Below are 25,992 nucleotides of genomic sequence, written 5' to 3' on the forward strand. Positions count from 1 at the left end.
GAGATATTTTTGGAGGACAGAATGATCAAGTTTATGTCATTCCAGCAGTATTTATTTTCTGATTCTTTTTAGCACCTAATTTTGCAACCACTATGTGGCTGAATATTGAGGTGCTTCCTACTTTGTTTTCCTGGTTGCCTGAAGAAAAGGAAGAAGAACAGATCAAGGATTTTGTAAATTATATTAGAAAAGATGTCAAATTTTTTGTTGGAGTTACTTTATAGGCTACTAGAAGCTTTAGTAGCCTCTCCTGAACTGTTCATCTCAATAAACAGACACATTTTATAACGAGGCATTTATTTTTTATATGATAGATTTCTTTACAGGAAACTGTTTGTGTTAGCAGCAGAAAACAGTTTAGGAGGAACATAATCAGTATCTGTCATTTCCAGCTACTAGGAAGGAAAGGAGTATTATTACTGATAGGGAGTCATCCAGGGAGTGAAGGGGGGCTGTAGCAATGAGGAGGCTTCCATGTTGGTAAAAAATAAGAACAAAAATCTCCCTTTTCCCTTCTATATGTATTATGTATGCATAATATGTGTGTATATTATATTGCAAATATAAAGGATTGCATCAGAGTTCTGATTACTGCATCATTTCTGTCTCATGGAGAGTAGTAGTAGAAATGCAAAAGAAAGTAAAGTCCATAATGTCATCTTTCTTGAAGTCATAGTAATTTGTAACCTATATTTTTTCCTGCTCATTTTGTATTTGTAAACAATTTTTTTGTTGCTTTAGAATAAGAGAATCCGCATTTAGATTTAGATGTGTATGGAGAGATTGCCTCATTTCTACATTAAAAATTGCACTGAACTATGTTTCTCAGCCAAAACTTACCTCAAAAGTTCCTTTATCATACTTTGCAATGCAAATAAAGGAATTGAGAAGAAAGTGCCTTTTCTTTTTAATGAGTTTTGTATAAGACAAAAGAAAAAGAAAAAGAAACCCAAAGCTTATCATGTGAACCACTGGAAGTCTAAACTTCATTGCATTTAAAGCTTAAGAATCCTAAAATATTTGAAGTAAAAAGTAGTTATTGTTTTGCTGACATTTATAGCATTCCAACTGTTGTTCAACAATTTTCTTTATTCTGATAATTCTTTTTATCTTTATATTGTTTGTTAATGTATTTTTTCGTATTTTTCTTCAGATTTATATGTGGAAGAGGAACTTGTTTTTATTGATAGTCTTGAAAATTTTCGTAAAAACCTGCCTACTTCATCTATATTTCTGAGCAGACTACACTTTTTTTTAGTGAGAGATCCCCTTTTAGATTCTCAAGGACAGAATTTAAGAGAAGAGAACTTTTTCAGGTATCTACAAATTGTATAATATTCAACAAAAGTAATAGTCTGTAATGCCATTAACATTGTAGCATCTTCTGTTTTATGTTAATTTTTTAACTAATTTATCTTTGCAGCAGCTTAAGACCAGCTTTTCTTCTTACTTATGAAAAAGTGAATAGGATGGCATTTATGTGCATTATTTAAGAACACTGGGTAAATGAAATTATGTCATTTTTACATTCTGTAAGTTTGAAATGTGCTCAGGATTTTAGTTTTGGAATACTGAAAAAATGTTCATCTTTAAGGGACCTGGTCATTCCTCAGACTGAATGATTCCCTATCAGTAAAACGCCACTAGGTTTAGGTGGGCCAGGATTTTACACATGCTTCCATATTCCTGCTTTCTCTCCTCTCAGTTGAGCTGTCAGTAAATCCATGTGCTTACCCTGCTGAACTGTATTTCTTCAAGTTCAAATATTAATTATTCTTTTGTTTTTGCTCACTCTCATATTGCTACATTGATTGAATTTAATTGAATTATCTGTTATGTCAGGAATTTGAACAAACTGGTATATTAAAACATGTTATATTCAGAATGTGCATAGTGTTTTGTAAATATATTCATCGGTATACATACATTCATAAAGTCTGGCTAGATTTTGCGCGGATTTACTCCATGGCTGGATGACTAGTATAGCTTCCTTTGCACTTGATAGGGCTGCATGATTCACAAATAAGGCAAAGCAGATTTTAACTGATTTAACTGTACCTATATAGTAACAGAACAGGGAGGAGTGAGGTTAGTTGCCTGTTTTTTCAAACATGAGCCCGGATCTCAGAGTGAGTCTTGGACATAAGACTATGTGCACCTGTACGTACTGTAAATGCCCAGCGAAGAGAACATGATCCAAAGTCTGCAATGACTTTTGGAAATACCAGTCACAGCAGAAAAAAAAATGTAGTGTAAACCTGTACAGAAATAGCTCTGACCTGCTGATCCACAGTTTGCTAGCAAAGCCACCAGCCTTTTCAAGGAGGGAGTCCAAATCTCCTAGTGAAGCACACAGGGACATGCATTTAGGCGAAGAAATACAATTAGATAGACTTCCACTTAAAATGAAATTCAGAGAGCATCCCAAGGCAAGGTGTGGAACCATTTATACTTGTCAGTCTAATGTGTTCCTCCTGCCAAAGAGGGGTGTCAGGGACTGATGAGGAAGCTATCCCCCTAAAAAGTCATTATAGATTTAGTGCCTGTAGTGGCCACAAAAGGCAAGCCTGATGAAAGGTTTCCTTTCTACTTGAAAAATCTTCATCCATGTTCTGCTTGTATTGTTGCTTTACAAGGCAAGTAGTAGCCTCACTCCTGAGTTTTATTTCTTGGCACTTTAAATGTTTGCCAGTTAAACCAGGGAACATACTTTTAGTTTTCATTTTACTCAACAGTGAACACACTCTGCCTTCTTTGGTGCCAAATGATTCCTGAAAATAAAAATGAAAGCTGACAGAAGATAAATAATGTCAGTGTTAAGATTACAGAATTTTTGTATATAGCAGAAAACTTGACATTAGAAGAAAATTAGGTCTGCAGCTTTTGCAGAAAGCAATTTTACATGACAGGACTTCTGTGCTATGATGATGAACAATTTTAATATGGGTTTTTTTTCTGTAACTTTTTAAAGACAAGTCCCAATATTAAGTGGTTCTACTCTGCATATAATGTACTATTTCTTGAAAAATGATTTCAGCTGATTACACATATTGGGACAGCATTGCTTGGAAGTGCTTTCTTAGAAAAGCATGGATTTAGAAAAAAATAGCTTTTGCCACATGTGTGACTATCAAAGCTAATACTAAGACTTTCAGTCTTGGATATGAAGTAATACAAAGAAGTAACTTGCTTTACTTTGTGATCTTTTAAAGGGAATGTTTGACTTTCCAAAATGAAATGGAGAAGCAAGAGAGTAAAAAAGAATTGCAGGGGATTGAAGAGAACTTCTGTACCATATATGTAAAAGATGAAGAGGTATCATCATATTTTTTTTAGTAATTGTTGTAGTAGTGATTGCTTTATGTTATGCATATATGTTTGTTCATCTGCAAGTCATTTTACTGAATATTTTTCATACTTGCCAAATATCTCTAGCCTTCATATTTACAAGATTAGAAAACACTGGTATTGTCTGTGGTTTTTTAAATATTGGATGCTCTTGTTGGGAATCTCCGTTCTGATCAGCTGTTTCTCCTGGGACCTGATGTATTGGCAGTTTTATGTAGGTACTGTTACACTAAGAATAAAAATGAACCAGAACAGGAAGCCATGACATGTGCATGGAAAAGGGAAAGTTCCAAGACATGATCTGGGATCTGGGGGGCCTGCTTGCCTTCTTTTTTTAAAAGAAGTCAAAGTATTTTTTGCTTCATTTTTCAAAATTCTAAAACCCAAACTTTCAATGACAGAAAGTAGTATTTTACTGGACTGGGAACTGTAAGTTCAGAGCCACTCTTTATACTCCACTGACTCAATTTGAAATGCTGTGACACTATTTTTTTCCTCTGTATTGAGCAAGGCTTTGTATATGCTGCCTAAATGTTATATGACTTCTTTCTTGAAAGCTCTTAGACTAGTTTAGAATTAAGCTATTTCAAGATTTGGAAAAAGCTTTAACTGTACAGTAACATCAAAATTTACATACTATTCTGTTGTGATAAATATTTTTCAGTATTTCATGTTGCCTGTTGAACTAGAATTCTGTGAACCCACCAGTGGCAGATTAGATTCTGTTAAGATTCCATCATACTTGGAACTGGAAGAGGTGTTAAATTTAGCTCCAGAAACTATGGCTGATGAGGAGATATGCCAAGAGGTGATCAAAGAAGGTGAGGGTTGGCTTTCTTAAATGCTTGACGTGATTTTCCTGTCCTATGCATACATTTAACAGAATCTAGCTCTTTTATATTCAGTTCACTTATGAATTACATCACAGCCTATCAAATGAGAATTTGTCTGTATAGTACTATGACTGTGCTATACGCAGATTTCTGAATATTAGAAATAGCTCCTTGAGTAGCCAAGAGGAAGTGAACTATTTGCCATTTGGCTCCATCCATGGTTGTGTTGTAATCTTGGAAACAAATGTAACATGAGCCGTGACTCATGATATCCAGTCTACAATGAATATAATAATTTAGTATTATGTTTTCATATCAAATTTAATTTCAGAGACATCCTTAAGAGCATTATGTGCAGTACAGTCATACCATATAAATTGTTTTTATTACATTGTAATTGCAAACATGAAAGCAGATTTCTGGAAAAAAGGGTTAAGTATTTCTATGGATAACAGGAATATTTTAAATGACAGTAGAAATTTCTTTAAAGAAATTTAAGAAAAGTTACTAAGTGGTTTTATACTACAGATAAGTACAAATTTAATGACAGTTATTGGCTGTTGCATTGATGTCTATGACAGTATTTTTTGTAGTTAAAAGAAAAAGACTGTGCCTGGGATCTTTTTATTTTGATTAAAAAAACAATTTGCATTGGTTTTGGCAAACAACTGAGGAAAATCACCTCTTTGGTGGACAGGAAGCAGCTCAAGAGAAGCAAGATTCATGCTTCTGAGTGTGAAGCGTGTGTGCCAAATTCTATTTATGATAGGGCAGTAGTTTGGAGTAATCCAGTCTCTTCTTGAAGACAGGAACAAAACTTTTAAAAATGTATGTTTGACTAAGGCAGTTTCATGTGCATTCCTCTGACATATCTAGTACATCGCAAGCTACATACCATGTTCCAAGCTGAATGACCCAACATCCACTGCAGAGGTTTGAGGATTTTGTACATAGATATCAACCAATTACTCTTTTTTGTTCTGTTTTAGTCCTTTCTAGTAGCAAGAAAATCTACACCCACAAACTCCTGGTAAACTACTTTTAGGCTACCTGCTTGTTCCAGAAATCACATCACTGTGTTCAATAGAACTTTGAATAGTTCAGGTAGTGACTGTACTGTATTGCATTTTTTTCTGGCACCTTTAAGGGATAAGACTGAGCACTGCTTTGATCAGCTACAGCATTTGGGATTATTAAACATAACTGTAATTTTTCATAACAATATATTATGGATATTCATTAAAAAGATGAAAAGAAAAAAAGTGCTCTTACAGGAAAAGGGAATAAATGGTTCATTTATGGCACCTTTTAAAATCTGTTTTCAGATCTCAAAGCAGAAATTGCATACAAAATAGAAATTACCAAGTACTGTTCCGTACCACAAGAATGCTCCAGTAATAGCAGAAGTATGTTGGAATTCTGTGAATCAGGTAGGAACATCTACATAAATCAAGGTGTGCTATTTAAAATGAATTCTTTGAGTGATTGTCCCCATATTCTGTTCTTGGGAGTCCATACACCATTTAGATGTAAGACAAGAGTGTTTGCTTTGTGTAACTACCATTTTACACACAGAATCACACACAGAATAGTAGGGGTTGGAAGGGACCTCTGTGGGTCATCTAGTCCAACCCTCCTGCCGAAGCAGGGTCACCTACAGTAGGCTGCACAGGACCTTGTCCAGGCGGGTCTTGAATATCTCCAGAGAAGGAGACTCCACAACCTCCCTGGGCAGCCTGTTCCAGTGCTCTGTCACCCTCAGAGGGAAGAAGTTCTTCCTCATGTTCAGACGGAACTTCCTGTGCCTCAGTTTGTGCCCATTGCCCCTTGTCCTGTCACTGGGCACCACTGAAAAGAGCTTGGCCCCATCCTCCTGACACCCACCCTTCAGATATTTGTAGGCATTTATAAGGTCCCCTCGCAGCCTTCTCTTCTTCAGGCTGAAGAAGCCCAGTTCCCTCAGCCTCTCCTCGTAGGGCAGATGTTCCAGTCCCCTCATCATCCTTGTAGCCCTCCGCTGGACTCTCTCCAGTAGCTCTTTGTACCTGCACCATAAGCAAGCAGAAGTGCCATACTCCTTTCAAGAGTTTTAAAAGCTAAACACAACCAACTTTACAGTTCCTTCATGTTGCTTTTGGATGTAAGTGGTGTCTATATCTTTTGCACTTGATTAGCTTTTTAGATTTTTTTATCTAATAACTTATCTACCCAGAGAGGGCAGAGCAAAGTTAAGGCAGATTGATTAATATGGTGGAGTCAAAGAGCACAGTTTAAAGTTTGTTGAGGTCTTGCCTAAATGCTTTCAAAAGAGGGTGGTGGAGGATAAACCAGAGAGAAGTACTGAGTTTATAACTTCTAGAGTTTCAACACCGCTGTGCAGACATTTTGGTTTGCAAATGGTTCAGTAATGCTGTATGAAAAATAAACTGAAATAAACTGAAAGTGTTGAATATTTGCTGATGTGTACATTGAATCCTGGCTTCTCCTACACTGGCATCAGGAAATCCTTTATGCGTACCCCCCTTTAATAGCTTGAAAACTTAGTCAGGCATGCTGGTTACAATGAATACTAATGCCAGACAGGTTTGATGTCTGTCTGTTCAGACTAACCATCCAACCTCAGTTAAAATTTCTTCAGGCTCCAGGTGTAATCTCTCAAAACAATGGATATTCTTGCCAGCCCTACTGTTTTCACAGCTTAATGTTGGCTGGCTGAGAGAGGCAGAAAAATGGCTTTGCTGGTGACTCTTTTCACCTTTAATTTCATGAAGAAAAGCCTGTGCAAAGAGTGACATTTACAAGTGGATGTGATCTGGGCAGAGTGGCAGTACTTGAATAACCATGTTCTTCTCATCCTAGTGTATATCCTGTCTTGGAAGAAGCAATATCCATTATTGTATTGGAGAGTAGTGGTATTATCCTCCAGTGCATGTTCACTTGATAGTTTTCCATGCGGCAGTTACTAAAATCCATGAGAAGTTTTGAGTTTTCTCCAGACCAAGACCTCTATTCTTGTCTTAGTTTCAATATGATTTAAACTGGATTGATGGCTGTCCCCTTTAGGCTAATAACATCACACTGCTGATGTGGTATTGTAGTGGGCTTGTGGTGGGAGCCATCATATCAGCTCAAAGTGTCTGAATACAAAAGGTCAAAGCAGACCCAGCAGATGTTGTCCCACCAAGGCAAAGTTAAACTTAATTTCCATTTGGAGATTATTGCCTAGCATCATTAACTGTAATCTGAATCTAGTGAGCTACCTGATGGCTCTCTACTTCTAAAGCTTATGATTAGCAGGAGGAGCTAAAGTGCAGTAGATCTGAGCAGTTTGGGACCCTCCTCCTGTATACAGCTGACTATGATCTTATCTAGGATACTGTCCATTCTTCCTGAGTAGATGAGTAGTCAAACCATCTTGAGTTGTTTTTAAAAGAAAGTGATGGCATTAATCTTTATTGCCAGTTTTCTGGTGTAGCTCTGCCAATGAATCAGGCATTCACTGGAGCGCAGACAGCTTCCATGTCTTTGTTAAGAGTTTCCTATATTTGGTGTCATATTTTAGCTGAGAAACCCTACAGTCGTCTTCTAATTAATTTGCTATTTGTAAGGTCAGAAGCAAAACATGTTTGCTTGAATTCAGAGAACAAACGGTCACAAAATAATGGCATTTTCTGTAAACATTTAATCGTTTGCCTTCCTCTCCTGCTGGCTATGGGGATTGTTTGTTGATAAAAGGGTTGAGGGACAAGAGCATTCACGGAGTCATTAATGCTCTGAGAAGGAGGATGGCAACTCTGCGTGTAAGCAGTTTTACTAAAGTAGCTGGTCAAAATGTTCCAGTCTCAAAGGCAAAAATAACTAGACAAGAACAAATATGAACAGTGTCACTCAAAGAGAAATAACTGTTCTTTTCTGTCAGGAATTTTTGCTGTCCTGTTCAAAGGAAAGATATAAATTTGTTTCTCACCACAAAAAACAGTTTGTGAGCTGAAGGTCACAGTAGAAGTTCACTGAGCTGTTTTTGTTCTAACTATATGGGAAAGAAATTACACTGATCGGAAGTCTGTTTCTTTCTTTTGTAACTACTTTTATTTCTTACCTTTTTTTTTTTTCCATTGTGTACTGTACATCTCTGGCTTTTTAATACTGTCTTTTATCCTTCCTTACTGTCATATCTGCTTGTTAGGTCGGACAAGGAGCAGCTACAAGCAGCTGGGCAGGTGGCTGATTCATAGCCTGCTGTGCGCCAGTTGGCCAAACAATGTGTGTATGGTGATTGCAGCTGCTTACTGCCTGGAATGAACAGGGAATTTGTTAAAAGTGTTTTTCCTTATAGAGGCACGCACTTACAATTTCCCTGCCTGTTAGTTTTCACAGAACATGAAGGAACTGTGTTTCTGTGACCTTTACTTTGTGGTCAAGCTTAATGAGAAATATTATTAGAAGAATGCCAGAGAGATTAATACCAGGCCAATCACATAAACCACCAATTTTTGTGTAATGACACCAAAGTCAATGAAGTTGCAAATTCCTTATGAGATATGAATAAAAAGCAGTAATCCTTTAAAATGTCCACATTTAATATTATTGGCAAAAAAAAGGATGTGAAGAGTGACTTTTAACATGCCAGGCTTTTGTACTGCTTTGAAAAACCTGGTGTTGCAATTCATTTCAGTGGTCATCCCTAGAAAGTACAATGAGTACTAATTCTGCTTGAAAGTAATTTTGTCTTTAAAATCCTGACTGTTTCTGAAGTTCCTGAGTGTGTTCATCTGAATGTTACAGCCATGACAACATTGTCTGAAGTATCTCTCCCATCTATTTTACTTCATTTACATGGGAACTATCTAGGAAGGCCAGCAGTGATGGACACTTAATATAAAAACCTCAGCCATAGTACCTGGTGATTTAATCACAGAAATCATCTTACATGGGAAGAGTGTGTAGCCAGAACTACATTACAGAACAAGTAAAGGAATGTGATCTACACGTTATTATCCCCAAACAGTCTGGGAATTAAATGTGAATTTAATTGGGTTTTATTGCTTAAATAGTGAATTGTCCCATGAAAATATTTTGTATTTTAATCCAGAACTTCACTACTGTAAAATTCCTAAGTATGTGTGTTTCATTCACAAGCAGCTTTGTGATTTATATTTTTTATTTTTGCTTTGGGTGGGGCTTGGTGCAATTTCTAGCTAAGTATGCTCCATATCTGAAAGATGAAATGGAAGTACCTTTAACTCCTCCCTGCAGACAGCGAAGATCATGGGTTAATTTTCCATGCACAGGACTTCAAGAAGAACCTATTCCTCTTTCTGGTAACAGGTAATGAAAATTTTGTGGAAATAAATCCTGTCATAAATCCACTAAATCATAACTCCTCAAAATCAATACAAAAATAACTTTAGTCTATTTGTGAATTGGTAGTTATGTTCTTTGAGACAGCTGCATGTATTCTGTGTTTTGTGTGAAAGAGTGAACAGAGTGCATGATCCATATCTATGACTTTTCAGGGTAGCTTGAAAAAGGAAATGACAGTCATTACTGTAGACCTCTTTCTCGTGGGGGACTTAATAGCCTGAAAATCCAATCTCCTTTTTGGAGTAGGCAACAGTAAATACTTATGTATATAACAAGTATTTATAGGTGTATGTATACATTTATACATATGGCAAACACATATGTTGAGTAAGTATCACCTCCAAAATCTCCAGAAGAGATAAAGGAAGAAAGTATTGCCTGTGTTTGGGGGATTTCCCCCAACAATGGCATTTAAGCCCTTTCATGCTGGGGATTGCTTCATCCTTTCCTTACCATCTTATTTGTGAGACTGGCATTTTTTGCCTCGCTAACTTTCATATGCACAAAGAATTTAAATATCTTTTTGGGGAGGGAACGATAGTCTAGATAGAATTCTCATTCGCTGCAGCTTTACTGGCTCCTCTCATTCCTTCCTGTTCACCGTGGTGTTGCAAGAAGTGACCCTCTATATGGGCAAGAAAAAATTTTAATGAATGGGTGAATGAGAGAATGAAATGAAAATTTAGACAGAAAGCAGATCTTTAAATGTTAGTTTTGTATAAATCAAAATTCAACAGATAATGCTGTTAAACTTCATACCTCTAAGTCTTGGTGTATGTTCTTCTAGTATTTTGATTACAGAGCCCTCTAGGGAATATTTAGAATGTTTGGTGTGGCAGTCAGAGAAGTATCGGGATAACATGAACTCTCTTTTGCTTGTCGGTAAGGATTTCTAATTGATGTTGAAAAGTTCTGTGTGCATGGAGAAAATATAGCAAAAAAAGATAATGTTATATTGCAGAACACATCTTTTGAGCCATGAAATATATCCGATTAATGTAACCCTCTGAAGTCTTGATTATCTGATTCTTTCAGTACATACAAAAAGTTACAGTATGGCAACGTTGAAGTTGGTACGTCATATACACTTTTATTGTGGTAATTTGAATGAAGTAAGAGTTTTATTTCATTATGAAAATGTTCAGCTCCCTACTACTAATTATATTCAGTAACTGTGGTCATTGAAATTTGGTAGTCTGTTGAACTCTTTTCTGTGTGCTATTTTTCCTTAAATAGTATTTCAAAATATGTATCAATCAATAGAAGTGTACTGTTAAACAGAAAATAATAACTTGATAAGAGCAGAGTTCATGTTAGGAAGGAAACTATACAAAACCATAGTAAGCTGCAGGTTATTTTTGACAGCACCAGAATATGCATTACCACTGTTCTTTCATTTTATTTCATTTTATTTACCTTCATTTTACAAGTCTCAGGACTAAGTTAGGTATATTGACTTGTTATGTTGTCCAATTCGTTTGTACATTCATTTATAGTTGAAAATAATGTATGCTAGGCTCATTACTATTTAAGTTTGGGTTTTTTTCAGGTAAGGATTATGTTAAGTCTTTGTAATCATGACAATTGAACCCACAGACAATGAGCAAGATAATTTGTAACTTTAGGACTGCAGCTACACATTAATAGATATGAAAAAAATTAAACACCCTCCCCCCTTACTCGTACACTCACTAAGTGAAAAGCACGCTTGCTCTAATAACACTAACTGCTTTGCTCTTATGTGTATTAAGAGCCTCAAGTTACAGATGGAAGTATAAACAGTGGGTATACGTAGTAGGTCATTAGTACTTGGGAGCTTTCATTTCCAAAATTGCTTTCTGGTTTCATGTTTCTAGATTATTAGTATTATACGTTGATTTCTGTTTTTTGTAGAGCATCAGACTGGTAAACTTGTATGTCAGCATCATTCGCTTACAGAACTGAAGGACTTGCTACTAGTTGAAGTAGAAGCGCCAATACTTAGCTCACTAGAGGAGGGCTGGTGGCTTCGTTTGGGTTTAAATCTAGTCTCTGTAGAAACGTTGGAGCAATTAAATATGGACGACAGTAATGCAAACAGTTTGTTTCCTATGGAAGTGGAAACTTTCACGCGATTTACATCACATCAGTTAGAAAGTAAGTATCTTCTTTTTAAAACACAGTGATGAAAAGCCAAAGAAAGATACTTTAACAGTGAATCACACAGTGACAGTTACATACATCCAAGAAAGAAGTAAATGGAAGATTTCTTCTGATCAAAATGTTTTATAAGCAATATGAACTAGCAGCACTACTACAACTAAGATGTAACTTTCACAAATTTAGAAGATATGTTAGGAACAAAAGTGTTTAACTACATGAAGTTATCTTTTCTATTAACGTGCAAATTAAAAGTAGCCTCCACCAGACATATTATTTTTAATAAAATAGTTTCATACAGGAGAATTTATTAACAAACAGTAATTTTTAATTGGACTATTTTAATAAAGCAGATATTTGTGTAGTCCTACCTGCAGAAGGTCAGTGGGGAGAATATGTTACAGTGAAAATTCTTTATTTTGTGTTGCTATTCAGAGAGGGGTTTTTATGCTGGCTGTGCTTTCAAATGTGAACCACTCATGAACTTCAGAATTTCTCATGGACCACTATGCTTATAACCAACCATTAACAGAAAATGCAAAAAGTTACTTAGATTTTATTATATAATTATGGCCTGACTGCGAGGCACCAATTATGGTTGTAGAACTCCGAGGACTGACAGTAACATGATGTGTTGTGAAACAAACAGGCACCATTCATGAAAGAACATTTCCACTTAACTCCTTTTTACATATCCGAAAGTGTTTAGCTACTGTGTTTAACACAGATGTGCAGCAGCAATGCAAAAAATTGCAGTTCTAGTGAGGCACATCTTTAGAGGGAGCTAATTACATGCTTTACTTCTTTTTTTCCCTCAGAAAAAAAAAAAATCTGTTAATCATTTCATTTTTCATTCTAATGAAATGTGTTCCATCCCACTTCCTAGAAATCTAACACCCTCAAGCACCATGCAGATGGTGAAATCTTCTCCAAACAGTGGCATGGCCTTCTGTTTCTCAACATTGTACATATTTATGTAGGACTAATCAGTACAGATTTCCTAAAAGTGGATTCTAATGATCTGAGAAGGCAGAAAGAAGAAATAAAAATTGCTTTCTGTATAATTATCCAAAGTAGTTAACTCCAACCAGGAGGAAGAAAAAAAAAAAATCTATATTGCAGCAGAGAAATTTTTTTTTTTTTTTGAGGATGTCATGAAGAGAAGAATTCCATGACAAACCAGGAGCTGCCTTCTGCTGAAAGACATCAGTTGGAGAAAGTAATTAATCTTCACATGTCACCACAGACTCAAAAGCAGTGCTTTGCTCCACATATTAGTGCTCCATCATCTGCCAAAATTCACAGTATGAATGCATCTGTGGAAGAGCTTACTGGAGGAAGCATAAAAAAGAATAAGCTGGAAGAGGCAATTTATTTCTTAAACCAAGAAAAGCAAACCCCAAAATCTTCTGAATCAGTCAGCTGTAAAGATGTGTCTTTTAAACAAGACAACTCATCCAGTAATCAAAAGCCTGCATCATTTGCACTTGCTGCAAAATGGGACAACAATGACTCTGATCTAAGCAACTTTATCACACTGAGATCTAAACATACACTCACCCAGAGAGAGCAAAGAAATGATGTAGATAGTCCTGAAAAAGGTACGTGAACCAGTTTATTCTGCCATTTTCCCAGGTTTAATTCTGCTCTCTTATACCAGTTACAATAGATGCTAGTTCAAGCTAGTAGATTCATTGGGAAAAAATAAAGTCAATGGTAATGTTTTAATAATTTTTAATGTAGCTGAATTTTCAGCTAATGATCTTACCTGTTGGTTTTTCCTTTAGATATCTTACAGGATTTTGTTTGTTCCTTTGTTTGTTTTGGTTGGGAGAAGTGCTTTGGTTTGGGTGCTTTGATTTGGGGTTTGGGGGTTTTTTTTGGTGGTGGATGTGGTTTTTGATGAAATAAGCATATGAGTTCATTCCTATTCTGACAAAGTAACTCGAAGTGGTACTCAGTCCAGAAGATCTCTTCCGTCCATATGTCTGAAGCAGATCTGCTGGCCTCTTTGGACAAATAGGAGTTATCTATTGTAGTTATCAAATTAATTGTAGTTATCAAATACTAATTATCAATACTCTTACTTTTGTAGAAATATGTTGGTAGCCCAGTTCTTACTGATGACAATGCTTATGAAAGAATCTCAGGCTATGCGCTGAGCATGGCAGAAATGCAAAATAGCAGAAAGGGAAAAGAAGTGGAAGAAAGTCCTTATTTGTTTTAAAAAAGAAATATTTATGACACAAAATATTGGGAAATAGTGACGTATTTCCAGATTCACTTTCCAGGATGGAACTGTACTAAAGAAGAATGTTTTTTTGGGTTTTGTACTCATATGGCAGAATTTTGACAACAGCTTTTACCTGTGATTCATTTATATGTCCCAGCATTAAAAAAAGAGTGAAATAGTTACATAGGAGCTTTCAGCAATGTTTCCTATGGAATAGAATTGGAGTATTTATTTACTTGCAAGCTTGTGGAGTCTTGTGGTGGAAATTATTTCTTGGTAGAAATGATCTGTTACTGACACTGGTAGACATGCATAAAACACTACCATGGCCTCAGAAAGCAACAATCCCAGTCTTAAAAGGAGGAGAGCAAGGTACCTGAACAGAAGTTATATGCTACCATCTAGTGAACGCTGTCTAGAACTACATCTCCTATTAAGAAATTCAATTGTATTGGAAGATGGTACATACACGAATAGGTTTGTGTAGGTTTAAGTAAGTTATATGCAGTTTCGAATATATTTAAGGTAGACCCCATTGTTGCAAATCAGTTATTTCTGATATATGGACAGTCCATTAAAACGTGTAGGTCTTACCACATTTATGTAGAAATGATGTGAAATACTGTATACTTTTTGTAATAATTTAAAGTTTTTGTTAAGGCTCATTCTAAATTTGGCTGAAATAAGAAATGCCAGCACTGCTTGTAGGGCTCTTTCTCTGTTGGCTTTGTTGTTTGGCTTATTTTTTAAAACGTCATTGTGTATAACATTTAGTTCAAAAAATACACAAGAAGGAAGTAGTAGAAAGAGTTCATTGATCCAATTTTGAATCCTGTATAGCTTTTCGAAATTGGGAATGTTTCTTTAATTTTAACTAGGAAAAAAAAAACTCTTATCTTTCTGTCTCTGTATGATCTGTTTGCTTTCTGAGAAAACTGACATTCTTGACTAGAAAAAATCAGCAATATTGAGGACATCCCTATTCAGCCAGAAGCCCTCTCAGAAACAGAGGTAGAGCTGCCAAAGGAATCTTTGTGGGCAGAAGCTGTAGCTCATGCACCAGTATTTATCAGGAAGAACGGAAGGAGATTTGGAAAAACCAAAAATTTGCAAAAGATAGCTATAAGACAGGAGAAAAAGTTCTTTTCAATAAATAAATTTTCTTTACTTTTTTTTTCTGCCATTTGCAGCTTCCATGTTCTCTCTTGGTCACTTATGGTATCTAACCTTCTCTACTCACACTCAATGAGATATTTTTCATAGTTTGAGCTCCTTACAGTCAGCAGCATCTTTCATCTCATACGTGTTTTTTCTCCAAAGGCATATGAGCTTTCCTGTGGAGCTTTATTATAGAGCTATAGTACCAGCTCCTTAGTTTTCCCAGCTCTGTATTTCTGCCGTAAGGAAGAGGAACCTGGTAATGTCTGACCTCTTGGGCTGTGAGGGCTGACAGTTCCTCACCTCTCCTTGTGTCTCAATGTTTTTTCCGTACTATATGAGCCCACAAAAACAATAAAGTTCATGAAAAGAAAATGTATGTGTCATAGAAACTACCTAATTTGAGAATATTTTTGCACGTAGATTCATTTATAGAACAGTTTTCTTATTCGTCATGCTGGTTTTGTGATATTTTTTTCTAAATGTTCACTTGTGGTTTAATGATTTAGTGGTACAACCTGAAGAACAGTATATGCAAGTTAACAAAGAGGATAATTCTGTTTGTGAAACTGTAAGAATAGATGAAAAAGAACAAGAGAATGAGGACAGTGTCACCGTCAATTTTCAAGCATCAGGTATACTATTTTTGGATCTGCTTTATTTTCTATAGATTTGCAATATAATTTTGTATCAAATAGTACTACTCAGACAAATATGGAAATTACTAGGCTTAGTCTCTGCTCCTTGTGACTGAAAACATTCCAAATAGATGGATATTATTTTGACACAGGTGTGAGAGCAGGCTCTGGTCTGAACACTAAAGCCAATTGAATGCAAAATGAAAAGTACAGCCTTTGAGCTATGTATGATCTAAATCAGCAGACGTGAAATCTCTTCATACCAATCAATACCCTCAAATTACTATTCTGCATTTTTTTCTCTGACAGAGTAAATGAGAGAATTGGAGACAGAAGTGATTGGCAGTCATTTAGCATGAAATGTCTTTAACACAGTAGTAATCCACTATGGATTTGTCCCTTACATGACCCTGTGGACCCTTACTGTTGTGCTTATCCAGGCATTGGCTCAAAGAACATGCACTGACAACAATTTTGTCATGTGGTAGAGACGGTGAATATGAACGTAGAAGGTATTTATCCAAGATATTTTACAGCCTCAAATTAAACATACCCAATGCTAGAAAGTTGTACGCCTGGCACAGATTAGTCGATTTTCCATGGAAATGCATTCACTCCAACCATGTGCTTAATGTGATTCTCTTTCAAAGAACCAATGAAAGAGTAGAGCAATATTTTCATTTGTTCCCGAGATGGGAATCATGTGGCAGCTATAAGCTTATTTTTTAAATTTTTTTGAATAAATTTTGAAGCAAGACTCCTTTAATGCAACTGGAAAAAAGATGTGAAGCTTTTCTGCACTCATAGCAAAAATTAGCATTTTGCAAAGGTAGTATTTTCTGGGACTGAATGTCCTATTACAGTGCTTGATCTAAAGTGTGTTCCACCATAGTGGCCTTGCACATGACGGAAAGGAATCTCTTCTCAGAACCAAGCTATAGCCAAAACAAAGGTTAGAAGGATTCACACGAGCATTTTACTTCACAGTGGAACATTGAAGATGCATGATTAGAAATACACTTTAAAAAGAAAATGATACATTATCATAGGAATGCCTGAATTAAGTTACATAATGGGCATCCAAAATACTGTAGTATCTGACCTATTTACATGAAGACTGAAAAACTGAACATCATAATATACCTTTTTTTAGGATGCTTAAAAATATGAAGTTACTAATTGCTCTTATGAAATAGTGCTTTGACCTAGTGAAGCTGGTCAAAGTAAATAATTTGTATAGATCAGTTGAAAATATTTTTGAAAATAATAGTAAATATTTGAAAATGAAGAACTGCAGCATTCTTATCTTGTTGATGTGATCAACTCAACTATAATTTTAACAAAAAGGGTATGGAAGAGTTTCACCTTCTTACCTGAGAAGTACATCCCTTTCAACTCATTCAGCAATTGACAGCTCTGTCATGGATGGTAATAGCAAGAAACTCAGTTGTAATTTGGAAAGAATTATGCAACAGCCACCCAGAAGCTATTAAGAACTGTTAGTATGAAAGCACAAGGAGACTAACAAACACATTGACTTGTTTAGCCTTGCTAGACAATGACATTAGAAATTAAATACAAGAGAAGGAGAAGGGCTGTTTAAGTTGAAGTTATAAGTGGATGTAAAGGGACTAAGTCTAAGTTTAGACAACAAATTGGAAGAAGGCTGTAGAAGAACGGAATAATAGTACAATATTAGTGGGAGTCACAGAAGCAGAAAATCCTAACTTTTCATCATGGAGTTTGATCACTTTATGAAATGCCTGGAATAACTTGGTTGCCTGCTGTGAGGATCGCTTAATTCTGCCGCCCAGGAGGCTCACTGGTGAGCACTGTTTTTGTATTAATGCCACAGTTTTCATGAATAAGTCATTGTTGTTTGTGTTTTGCTAGGTTTTCTGAATATTCTTGTCCAGTAGTAGTCGATGAAACTAATCTTTATTATTATGTTTTGTTTATTGTGCTATGCAGAAAGCCAATGCCAGGCATACTGCCTTTTGGAAGAAGCAGCCACTCCTGTTCTAAAAGACTTGACACATATGCATGTACTTGCTTCTGTAAATTGGAGCTTTGACAGTATTAAATTTGATCATACAAGGTTTTTCTTAAAGCAGCAAGAGAAAGTGATATGCGATCGTTTTAAAGAAGGTATGTTTTTTTCGAAAAATCATTGTTTTTTTCTTCTTTAATACTAACACAGATTTAACTGGTGACACAAGGTTCAAGATGTCTGATAAGTTAATGATAAAACATTCAGCAGTTTATCTTGTAGAGTTACAGTAACTGATTTCCTCTTTTATTTCCGAAATAATGTCTCCTAGTTCTTAAGCATTACATTTATTAACCTGAAATTTTAATACAAAAATATTCTAATTTAATTTAAAAATATTTTATATATGCTTCAGAAATGTTGCTTCTGTATCAATCAATGTTTAATTTTTTTTATGCTAGATTTTAAAATTCAAAGCTGTCTGTGTTTTCGTTGTCTCCTTCCTGTTAGCAGCTATTGTTTATCACACCTGCATGAGGCAAAATGCTAAGCCTGTATTAGAAATGAGGAGAAAAATATCCATATTATTTGGTTTCTTTCTGACTTCATTTCTTTCCTATGTGGCATATGAAAACCCTATAGAACCAGAAAAGTGAAAACAAAAGCCAGAAAAATCAGTGACCCCTTATGAAGATTTTTGGCTATAGATAAAGAGGAGGTCACTAGAACCTCACAGCAGAGTACAGACTGTGTCTGAGGAAGATTTAGAAAGCTATTGGGTATTTTGGATTTTTTGAGTTGTACTGCTCACAGCTGAGAACTAGTTGTAAGGATAACATAGCAGGCCATCTACTACCTGCCAAGTTTTTATATTATGCCACGAGTTATGTGATAAACTTCACTATCTAAACTTTATTGCTTTCTGTGCTGAGTGTGTTTTTCTCAAAATAAAACTAATGATAATCAAATTACAAACAAGAGAAAAGGCAAACAAAAAAAATTTAATGATCTCTGCAGAATGACAGCCTGTGATCTGTAGAATTACCATATTAAAATTGTCAGCAGCAGGGTTCTCTTAATTTTAGGGAGCTTACAAAAAGGCAAACACCATCTTCACAAACATGAGGGAGAAACTTGGTATGTATATCTGTATCAGTGAATCACAGAAAGGAAAACATTGCTAAGAAAAGTATACAGAGAAGTACTACTGCTTCTCAAGATCAAGGAAAAAAATTATGTAAGAGTCTGCATTTTAATTCAAGATCAATTTAAGAAATCTTTTATCCTCTCAAATGCAGTTTACGTGCTGTAGAAATGTAGTCTAAAGTAGGAGCTGGGCTGAGTGGTGTGCTTATTCCTACTTGCTTGTAGATTAGCTGTGCAGCATATTACCGATTGCTAAAATTACATCAAGGAAATCAGTGAAAATGTTTAGTGGCTGAAACACTGATAAGGCAAATAGTCACCTATTGGACCTTCCTTTTAAGGGCATGTGCTTTCTGGGGAATGGATAATGTTTACCCATCCCTTGTAATACAAAAATAACTGTTGTTGAACACAAAATTGGCCTATGATGTAGGCAGGTCTTTGGACTACAGCTCAAGGAAAGCCTTAAAAACTTTTTGCTTTTGGTTTAAAATACTGAAAAAAAGTCAGGTTGATTTAGCTACCTTCGTCTGCACTGAAGAGACAGAAAAGTGCAAGGGAAGTGTTGTATTTTGTCCCTAACTAAAGAAACGGAAGGAGATAAGAATTTTCTTGCTGGAAGGTCCATAGAAACATAGGAATGAGGAAGTCTGTAACCTATCCAATATATTCTTAATGAATATTTCTCTCACTGTACAGGAAATTCCAAAACCTCCCTGGTAACTTACTTCACTCTTTTGTTGCCTTCCTGGTTTTAAATAGTTTCACAATATCCAGTCTCATTCCACTTTACTCAGAGTATGCTGATGCCTTTTCTAATTAATCCCCCAGTGAACACAGAAAACAATCACTTGCTACGGTGGTATCAAAGTGTTAGAAGATTATTACTCCCATGCTGGTCTTTTCTGCAACAAATATCACCAAATAATCCAGTCTTTTGTTATAAAATATGGTTTCTTGTTGTCTTCCTTTGTTTATAAATGACCTGTATATTCCTCACTGAGTTTTTATGGTGCATGGTGTCAAGAACTGGACATAGTCCTTCAGTTTTAGCACCTTCAGTGACAGAAATGAACAGTTACTTTCTGTCTTTCGACACAGAATAGTGGCAAGCTCTTTGTCTTCCATACTGTTTCCAGCTAATTCTTCTGCATGCTGTGTTCATAAGTTTGATTTTCCTTCCTAACTGCTTCGCTTGTCTTTTTGAAATAAAAGCTATGTTGATCCCAGTACACAGAACTAGCTAGTATTTTTCTTGTATAGTACATCTCGTTCAGTAATTCCTTGATCAGCTGTAGTCATTTATTCTTTAATTATCTTCCTCACCATTTTTAGCATCTTGAAGTATGCTTTTTATTATGAAGTCCACTTACTCTAAAGCAGTCACATATTTCCTTTCTTAAGATAATGGACTACACCACTCCCTGTGTGCAATTCCCAAAAAGGCCTTCCTTCTTCAGATTAGTAGTTCCTTCCTGTTCAGTCAAGTTCTTGAAGATTTATTTAACATAGGTCCATAACACAGAACAGGTAGCCCATAAACTGTTTGATTTATTCTGTGGGTCTAAGAAGAAGCAGATGTCCTGCAAATTTACCTTCTCAAAGAAGGTTAAGGTTCTAAACGGGAGAAGTTAAATAGGTGTGGGGAAGGTGGTATCAGAAGCTAAGACTCTACATGGATTATTGTTGGAAGACAATAGGATTTTTTCTCATTATGTGTGTGAAGACTAGCTGGGTCCAAATCATTTGCCATAAGGAACGTGGCTTTTGTAGTCTAAAATTTGTTGAAAAGGTCCTGTGAAAAGCTCAATTTGAAGTTATCACTGCTTTAAAATTGCTTATTGATTAGAGGATAATCTGCCATTTTGATTTCTTGCAAAGAGTTCTGAAATGTTTGGAAAATGGGTTAGATGGATTTACAGTGCTGTTGAAAAGTTTAGTGATTTGGCTAGTCAGATGAGGACATAGTAATGTGAACAGCTGGGCTAGCATGATAGACCAAAAGGTGGGAAATTTATCAGTTTCCATGTGTATTTAAAGTTTGCCTTCCTAAAATCAGTAAGGCAGTGTGGACTTAATGGCACACCTTGGGGAACTGTTGTCCCCTCCTCCAGCAAACTCCATCTATCCCTACACACCTTTCAAAAACGCTTCTCTGTGTGCCACTTGCTCTAGGTCACATGAGATGAGAAAATTTATGCTATATCATAAGCTGTTTGCCAAGACCACTAGATCTGACATTTCAAGATTACGTCTGTTTAAGTGTATTTATGAAAATTCTGGGATACCAGGATCTTTTTAATTGATTATATATGCATAGTGTGATTTCTGAAACTTTATACAGAACACACCTGTGTCTTCTATTTGTAAAGGTAAAATAGATGACAAGGAGATCACGCTGTTCAGACATGCTGCTCTGGTGCACCTGCTGGTGACAGTTCGAGATCTTCTATTGACGTGTGGCTTGGACACAGCACTAGGTTGGTTTTTAGAAGTGAATAGTGATACTGAGAAACGCAATGCTTTGTGTGTGTTCTGCAATCCATCCTTCATGTTTGTAGGCTGTAATGCTTTGCCATCGATATACCTCCAGCATAGCTTCAATATGATATTCAACTCCCTTTGCTTCCTTATTTCTGTTCCGTCATTAGAAATGAATTCACTGCAGATTGTAGTTTGGTAGTGTATATGCTCAGTTCATGACTAATGTACCACTGTATATGTTATTACATTGATTTGCCTAAGAAACATTATATGAACTTCCACATATATAATGTCTTGTCTTGTATCTCAGAGTGACAAGTTTTCATCGGAATCTCTGTATGGAAACTGAGTAATGTGCAAAAATGGCAGGTCCTTTGTTCTTTAGCATCCACCTTCTGTGAGCGTGGACCAATTTCCACCTAAAAGTATTCCTAGGCTCCTTGGAAATGAGGTACTTAAATCTGAGGACATTTGAAGCAAAATCTGAAATACTACATAATACATCACGAGGAGAGAATTTGAAGTAACAGTCCAATTCTTAGCAATGGACTCACACAGAAGCTTTTTTTTTCTTTGGTCTTGCCTGGTCTTATGCTATTTGGTTTTGGAATACGAAAATTTGTCGTAACCCAGTTTTATACCTGAAATGATAATGCCGTGCTTTTCAAGTTCCCATAGTTGTGTATTGTGAGTTTTCAAATGTATCTATTAAAATAGATTCATAAGGAGCTGAATTTAGCTTTTTTGAATGCCCTAGGAAATTTGGGCTCCCACTGTCTTCATAGGAAATAAGGTGGTTCAGAGCATCTAACTTCAACCACTCTGAGTTATCCCTTGATGGAGGATGTTTCCTTAAAATTGATGTAAAATGGAAAACATCTGCCATAAACAGAAGTGTGCAGAAAAGCAATTCTTTTGCATTCACTTAAATATTTCTAGCAATAAAAGAGTACAAAGAAAAATACAGAATGAATCAATATTCAAAGTAGAATCCTAAGTAGAATTCTTTTCTACAATTACTATAAACAGTGTAGGAGGATGGGAGTGAAACAAATGAGCAGTTGTTCTTCCTCTGCTCTATTGTAGCAAAAGCACTCCTAGATGTTATTTCAGAGTTACACAGCACCTGTCCTTCCAGATCCCAGCAAAACCTCACATGGGAAACTGCACAAGTGAAAAAGATATGAAAAAAACTTAGAAAACTGAGCCAGATACTAAGTAGGCCCTGTAGTACTCTCTATGTTCGACTGTGCTGTGTCATTCATCACATAGTTGTCTTAGATGCATTTTTTCTTTATGCATTTTGAAATAACCCCAGCATTGTTCACTTATTTGAAGTCATTGTTTATTTGTATACAAAAGGCATCATTCAGAGCTGAGAAATAGTTGTGATAATGTGAAGTGGTGAAAATACATGACAAGCAAAACTTTGGACAGTGCATATAAATGAAGTTGTTATTTAGTATAAACATTATAATGCAGTTAAATATAACACTGCTGCTGCTGGTATCTGCACCTATAAAATGCAAAGTTCCATAGTTCTAGCTGAATTCATATAGGAGATACTACAGCAGGTACAGCAGTTTTATAAAGGCAACTTACGTACCTAATTAGTAGTAATAGTATGCTTCCATATTGGTGAGCCATTATATTTTCATATTTTTTGTGCGAGATACCTTCACGTAAATTTTAAATGTATGTGTAGATTGAACACAATCCTTGCCAATTATCTTTTGTCACTGTAATTACTTCTTTGGTTGCTTTATTAACAGGTTATTTGTACAAGGCAAAGGATATCTATAAAAACATCTTAGAATCCTGTTTGAATAACATCTGGAGGCAGCTGAAGATTGTACAGTACAGCAGCCAGAAAAAACATGAAACAAATCCCAAAATAACAGAGCTTCAGTGTCAAATGTTAAAATGGATGCAAAGTTACGGAGAGGAACAGAGTGTTAAGGTTAACAATGTGAACAATTTCTCTAAGCAAACAAAACTGCTCCAAACTATGGCAGTAATTATAAATCCATCTTTCAACACGGGTTGGTTTATGGAAGAAAGTCTCATAATTACCTTTACACCCTCAGTATCTGTTAAATAAGTTTAAAAGACCTCTCTCAGGAGCAGTGCAGATTTCTGTTTGATCAAATCTTCCATTATTGCATGACTGAAGTAACGTGCATATGAGTTTTAACATTGCCAGGGCTTCATCTTGTTGCAGGTGGTTTTGTTTCCCTGATAAGTGTATTGTATCACATCACTTACTGAAAAGCATATTATAATCTTTTATTTGAAGGCCCCAATCTGATACAAAGAGAATCCTAGCACAAGTTAGGATTGTGTACTTGTACAGTGTGGCTCAGAGCACACACACCATGGAGAGTGTATGGGTATTGTTATCCATAGATGACCTCTGCTTAACCCATGTATCAGACCTGTCTCCTGGCGTTATAATTATATAAGAAGAAAATATCCATAAGGGATGGTTACAGCATGGAAAATACGAGATTCAAGTTATCCAAAGATGTTTTTTTTCTGGATATGTGAATATTTTGGGTGACACGATGCGATGCGAAACCCCATTTTCCTTTGCAGGACATTTATTATTTATTTACAGAATACTTATCACATAATGGAACAGCAGGGATAATATATGTACTTTTCTACGTGTCCTGGCTGTTAGGAATAGAGTTGATGCTGCTGAACAAACAGCCAAGATACCCAAATCTTCAAGCTTACTTTAATTTATTTTAGTTTCTTTCAAAAATTCACTTCCTGAGCTTTCTTCTTCTTTTTTTTCTGTTAAGGGTTGCACTAAGAGCTCTGAACATTTTTGGATTAAGTTTTCATGAGAAGAAAAGTATCATAGCTTATTGTACACCCTTTTAGAATTTAAAATGGAAATGAAGCAACCAAAACGAAATGGTGTTGATTGTCTTGATGTCTGTCTTTCAATAGTCCCTCTAAACTGATTTCAGCATTATTTTCTTCTTCTTAAGAGTAACACGTTTCGCTTTGTGATACTAGGATTATGCTGTACTAGGAGGCATATGACAACTTTATCATCTTAGTGTCAGCTCAGTGGCAATTTTGCTTTTCTTCTGAACTCCACTATATATGATTTTAAAATTTTTTAACTGTAACTCTCCTGAGTTTTGACTTGCGTGTTTGACTTAAGATCACACAGAGATACACATGCAATCTAAGGATATATGTGATTTTTTTCACAATTATAGGACTGTTTACTGTTCCCTAACATTCAGAGACCGGTTTCAATGAGCCAGAATAGGCAGGATGAGGGTTCTGGTTTTGATAAGAAGTAAAAGTTGTATTGAATAAGCCATTTCCTGTTCTATCACATCAGCATCAGTTAATATGATGTGAAATGTGATAATCTTGTTATCCTTTTATTAGCCAAAATTGTTATTAATGCAGGATTATAATAGGACGTTTCCTTTGTAAGCAAGAAGTTGCTAATGGAAGAGAATAAACTGAACTTTACTCTTAGTTTCATTATCTTGTGTACTCATGATTAGATAGAACATGACTAAAAATGTCATCTAGCTCAAAACACATGTAATGAGTACACTGTTGTATTGTGTGAGAAAAAGCAGGTCTGCATTTTAAAATGCAGTTGTGCAAAACTGCTTTGAAAGGAGCCAGTGGGTCGCCAGGTGGCTTGTTTCATGCACATATGGAAATAGAAATCTGTCTTCAGCTTGTCAGGCTGACCGATATCCAGAAGTTCTTTTCTGACAAGATCTAACACACTAATAATATTTACATGTGTCACACCCCAATAGTGAGAGTGATTAAATGCCCCACGCATGAGGGGAAAGTCCTGTTTAACCAGCTTAATTTGCTTTTATGGCAAGGTCACCCCTCTAATTTACCAAGGGAAGTCAGTGGATGTGGTAGGTTTGGATTTTAGCAAAGCTTTTGATACTGTCTCTCACATCTTCTGGATAAACTGTCCAGCACACAGCCAGGCAAGTCCATAATACATTGGGTGAGAATTGGCTGAGGGGTTGGCCTCAAAGGGTGATAGTAAATGGGGTTACATCAGACTGGTGGGAGTCACCACTGGGGCTCCCCAGGGCTCAATTTAAGGGCCAGTGCTCTTTAATGTTTTTGTAAATGATCTGGACATAGGAGTCAAATGTACATTAAGTGAACATGCAGATGGTACTAAAGTGGGAGGAGCTGTGGACTCCCTCAGGGGTAGAGGGGCCTTACAGAAGGACATCAGACTATTTGAGTGAGTCCAGAGGAGGGTGACCAAGGTGGTGAAAGGCCTCGAGGGCAAGACGTAGGAGGCACAGCTGAGGTCACTGGGTTTGTTCAGCTTGGAGAAGAGAAGGCTGCAGGGTGACCTCATTGCAGTCTACAACTTCCTCAAGGGGGGCAGCGGAGGAGGAAGTGCTGATCTCCCTGGTGACCAGGCATAGGACATGAGGAAATCAATGAAGCTGCATCAGGGGAAGTTCAGACTGGACATTAGGAAAAAGTCTTTCACAGAGAGGGTGGTTGGTCACTGGAACAGGGTCCCCAGGGAAGTGGTCACAGCATCAAGCCTGTCAGAGTTCAAGGAGTGTCTGGACGGTGCTCTTAATCATATGGTTTAGTTTTAGGCAGTCCTACAAGGAGCAGGGAGCTGCA

General features: G+C 36.3%; 1 protein-coding gene across 1 annotated transcript in view; it reads left to right on the forward strand.

Moving 5' to 3' along the window:
- The window catches only part of SHOC1 (shortage in chiasmata 1), a 53,140-nt gene that overhangs the window by 12,814 nt on the left and 14,334 nt on the right, over positions 1–25,992 (forward strand). The window contains exons 5-16 of the mRNA XM_075411584.1: positions 1,154–1,316; positions 3,213–3,315; positions 4,013–4,169; positions 5,507–5,611; positions 9,380–9,509; positions 10,333–10,427; positions 11,439–11,681; positions 12,833–13,285; positions 15,585–15,710; positions 17,685–17,861; positions 21,222–21,329; positions 23,106–23,293. Of these exons, the coding sequence (XP_075267699.1) occupies positions 1,154–1,316; positions 3,213–3,315; positions 4,013–4,169; positions 5,507–5,611; positions 9,380–9,509; positions 10,333–10,427; positions 11,439–11,681; positions 12,833–13,285; positions 15,585–15,710; positions 17,685–17,861; positions 21,222–21,329; positions 23,106–23,293 (2,048 nt within the window). The remainder of the gene's footprint in view (positions 1–1,153; positions 1,317–3,212; positions 3,316–4,012; positions 4,170–5,506; positions 5,612–9,379; positions 9,510–10,332; positions 10,428–11,438; positions 11,682–12,832; positions 13,286–15,584; positions 15,711–17,684; positions 17,862–21,221; positions 21,330–23,105; positions 23,294–25,992) is intronic.

Source organism: Opisthocomus hoazin, chromosome Z (genome assembly GCF_030867145.1).
Source record: "Opisthocomus hoazin isolate bOpiHoa1 chromosome Z, bOpiHoa1.hap1, whole genome shotgun sequence".
Lineage (NCBI taxonomy): Eukaryota > Metazoa > Chordata > Aves > Opisthocomiformes > Opisthocomidae > Opisthocomus > Opisthocomus hoazin.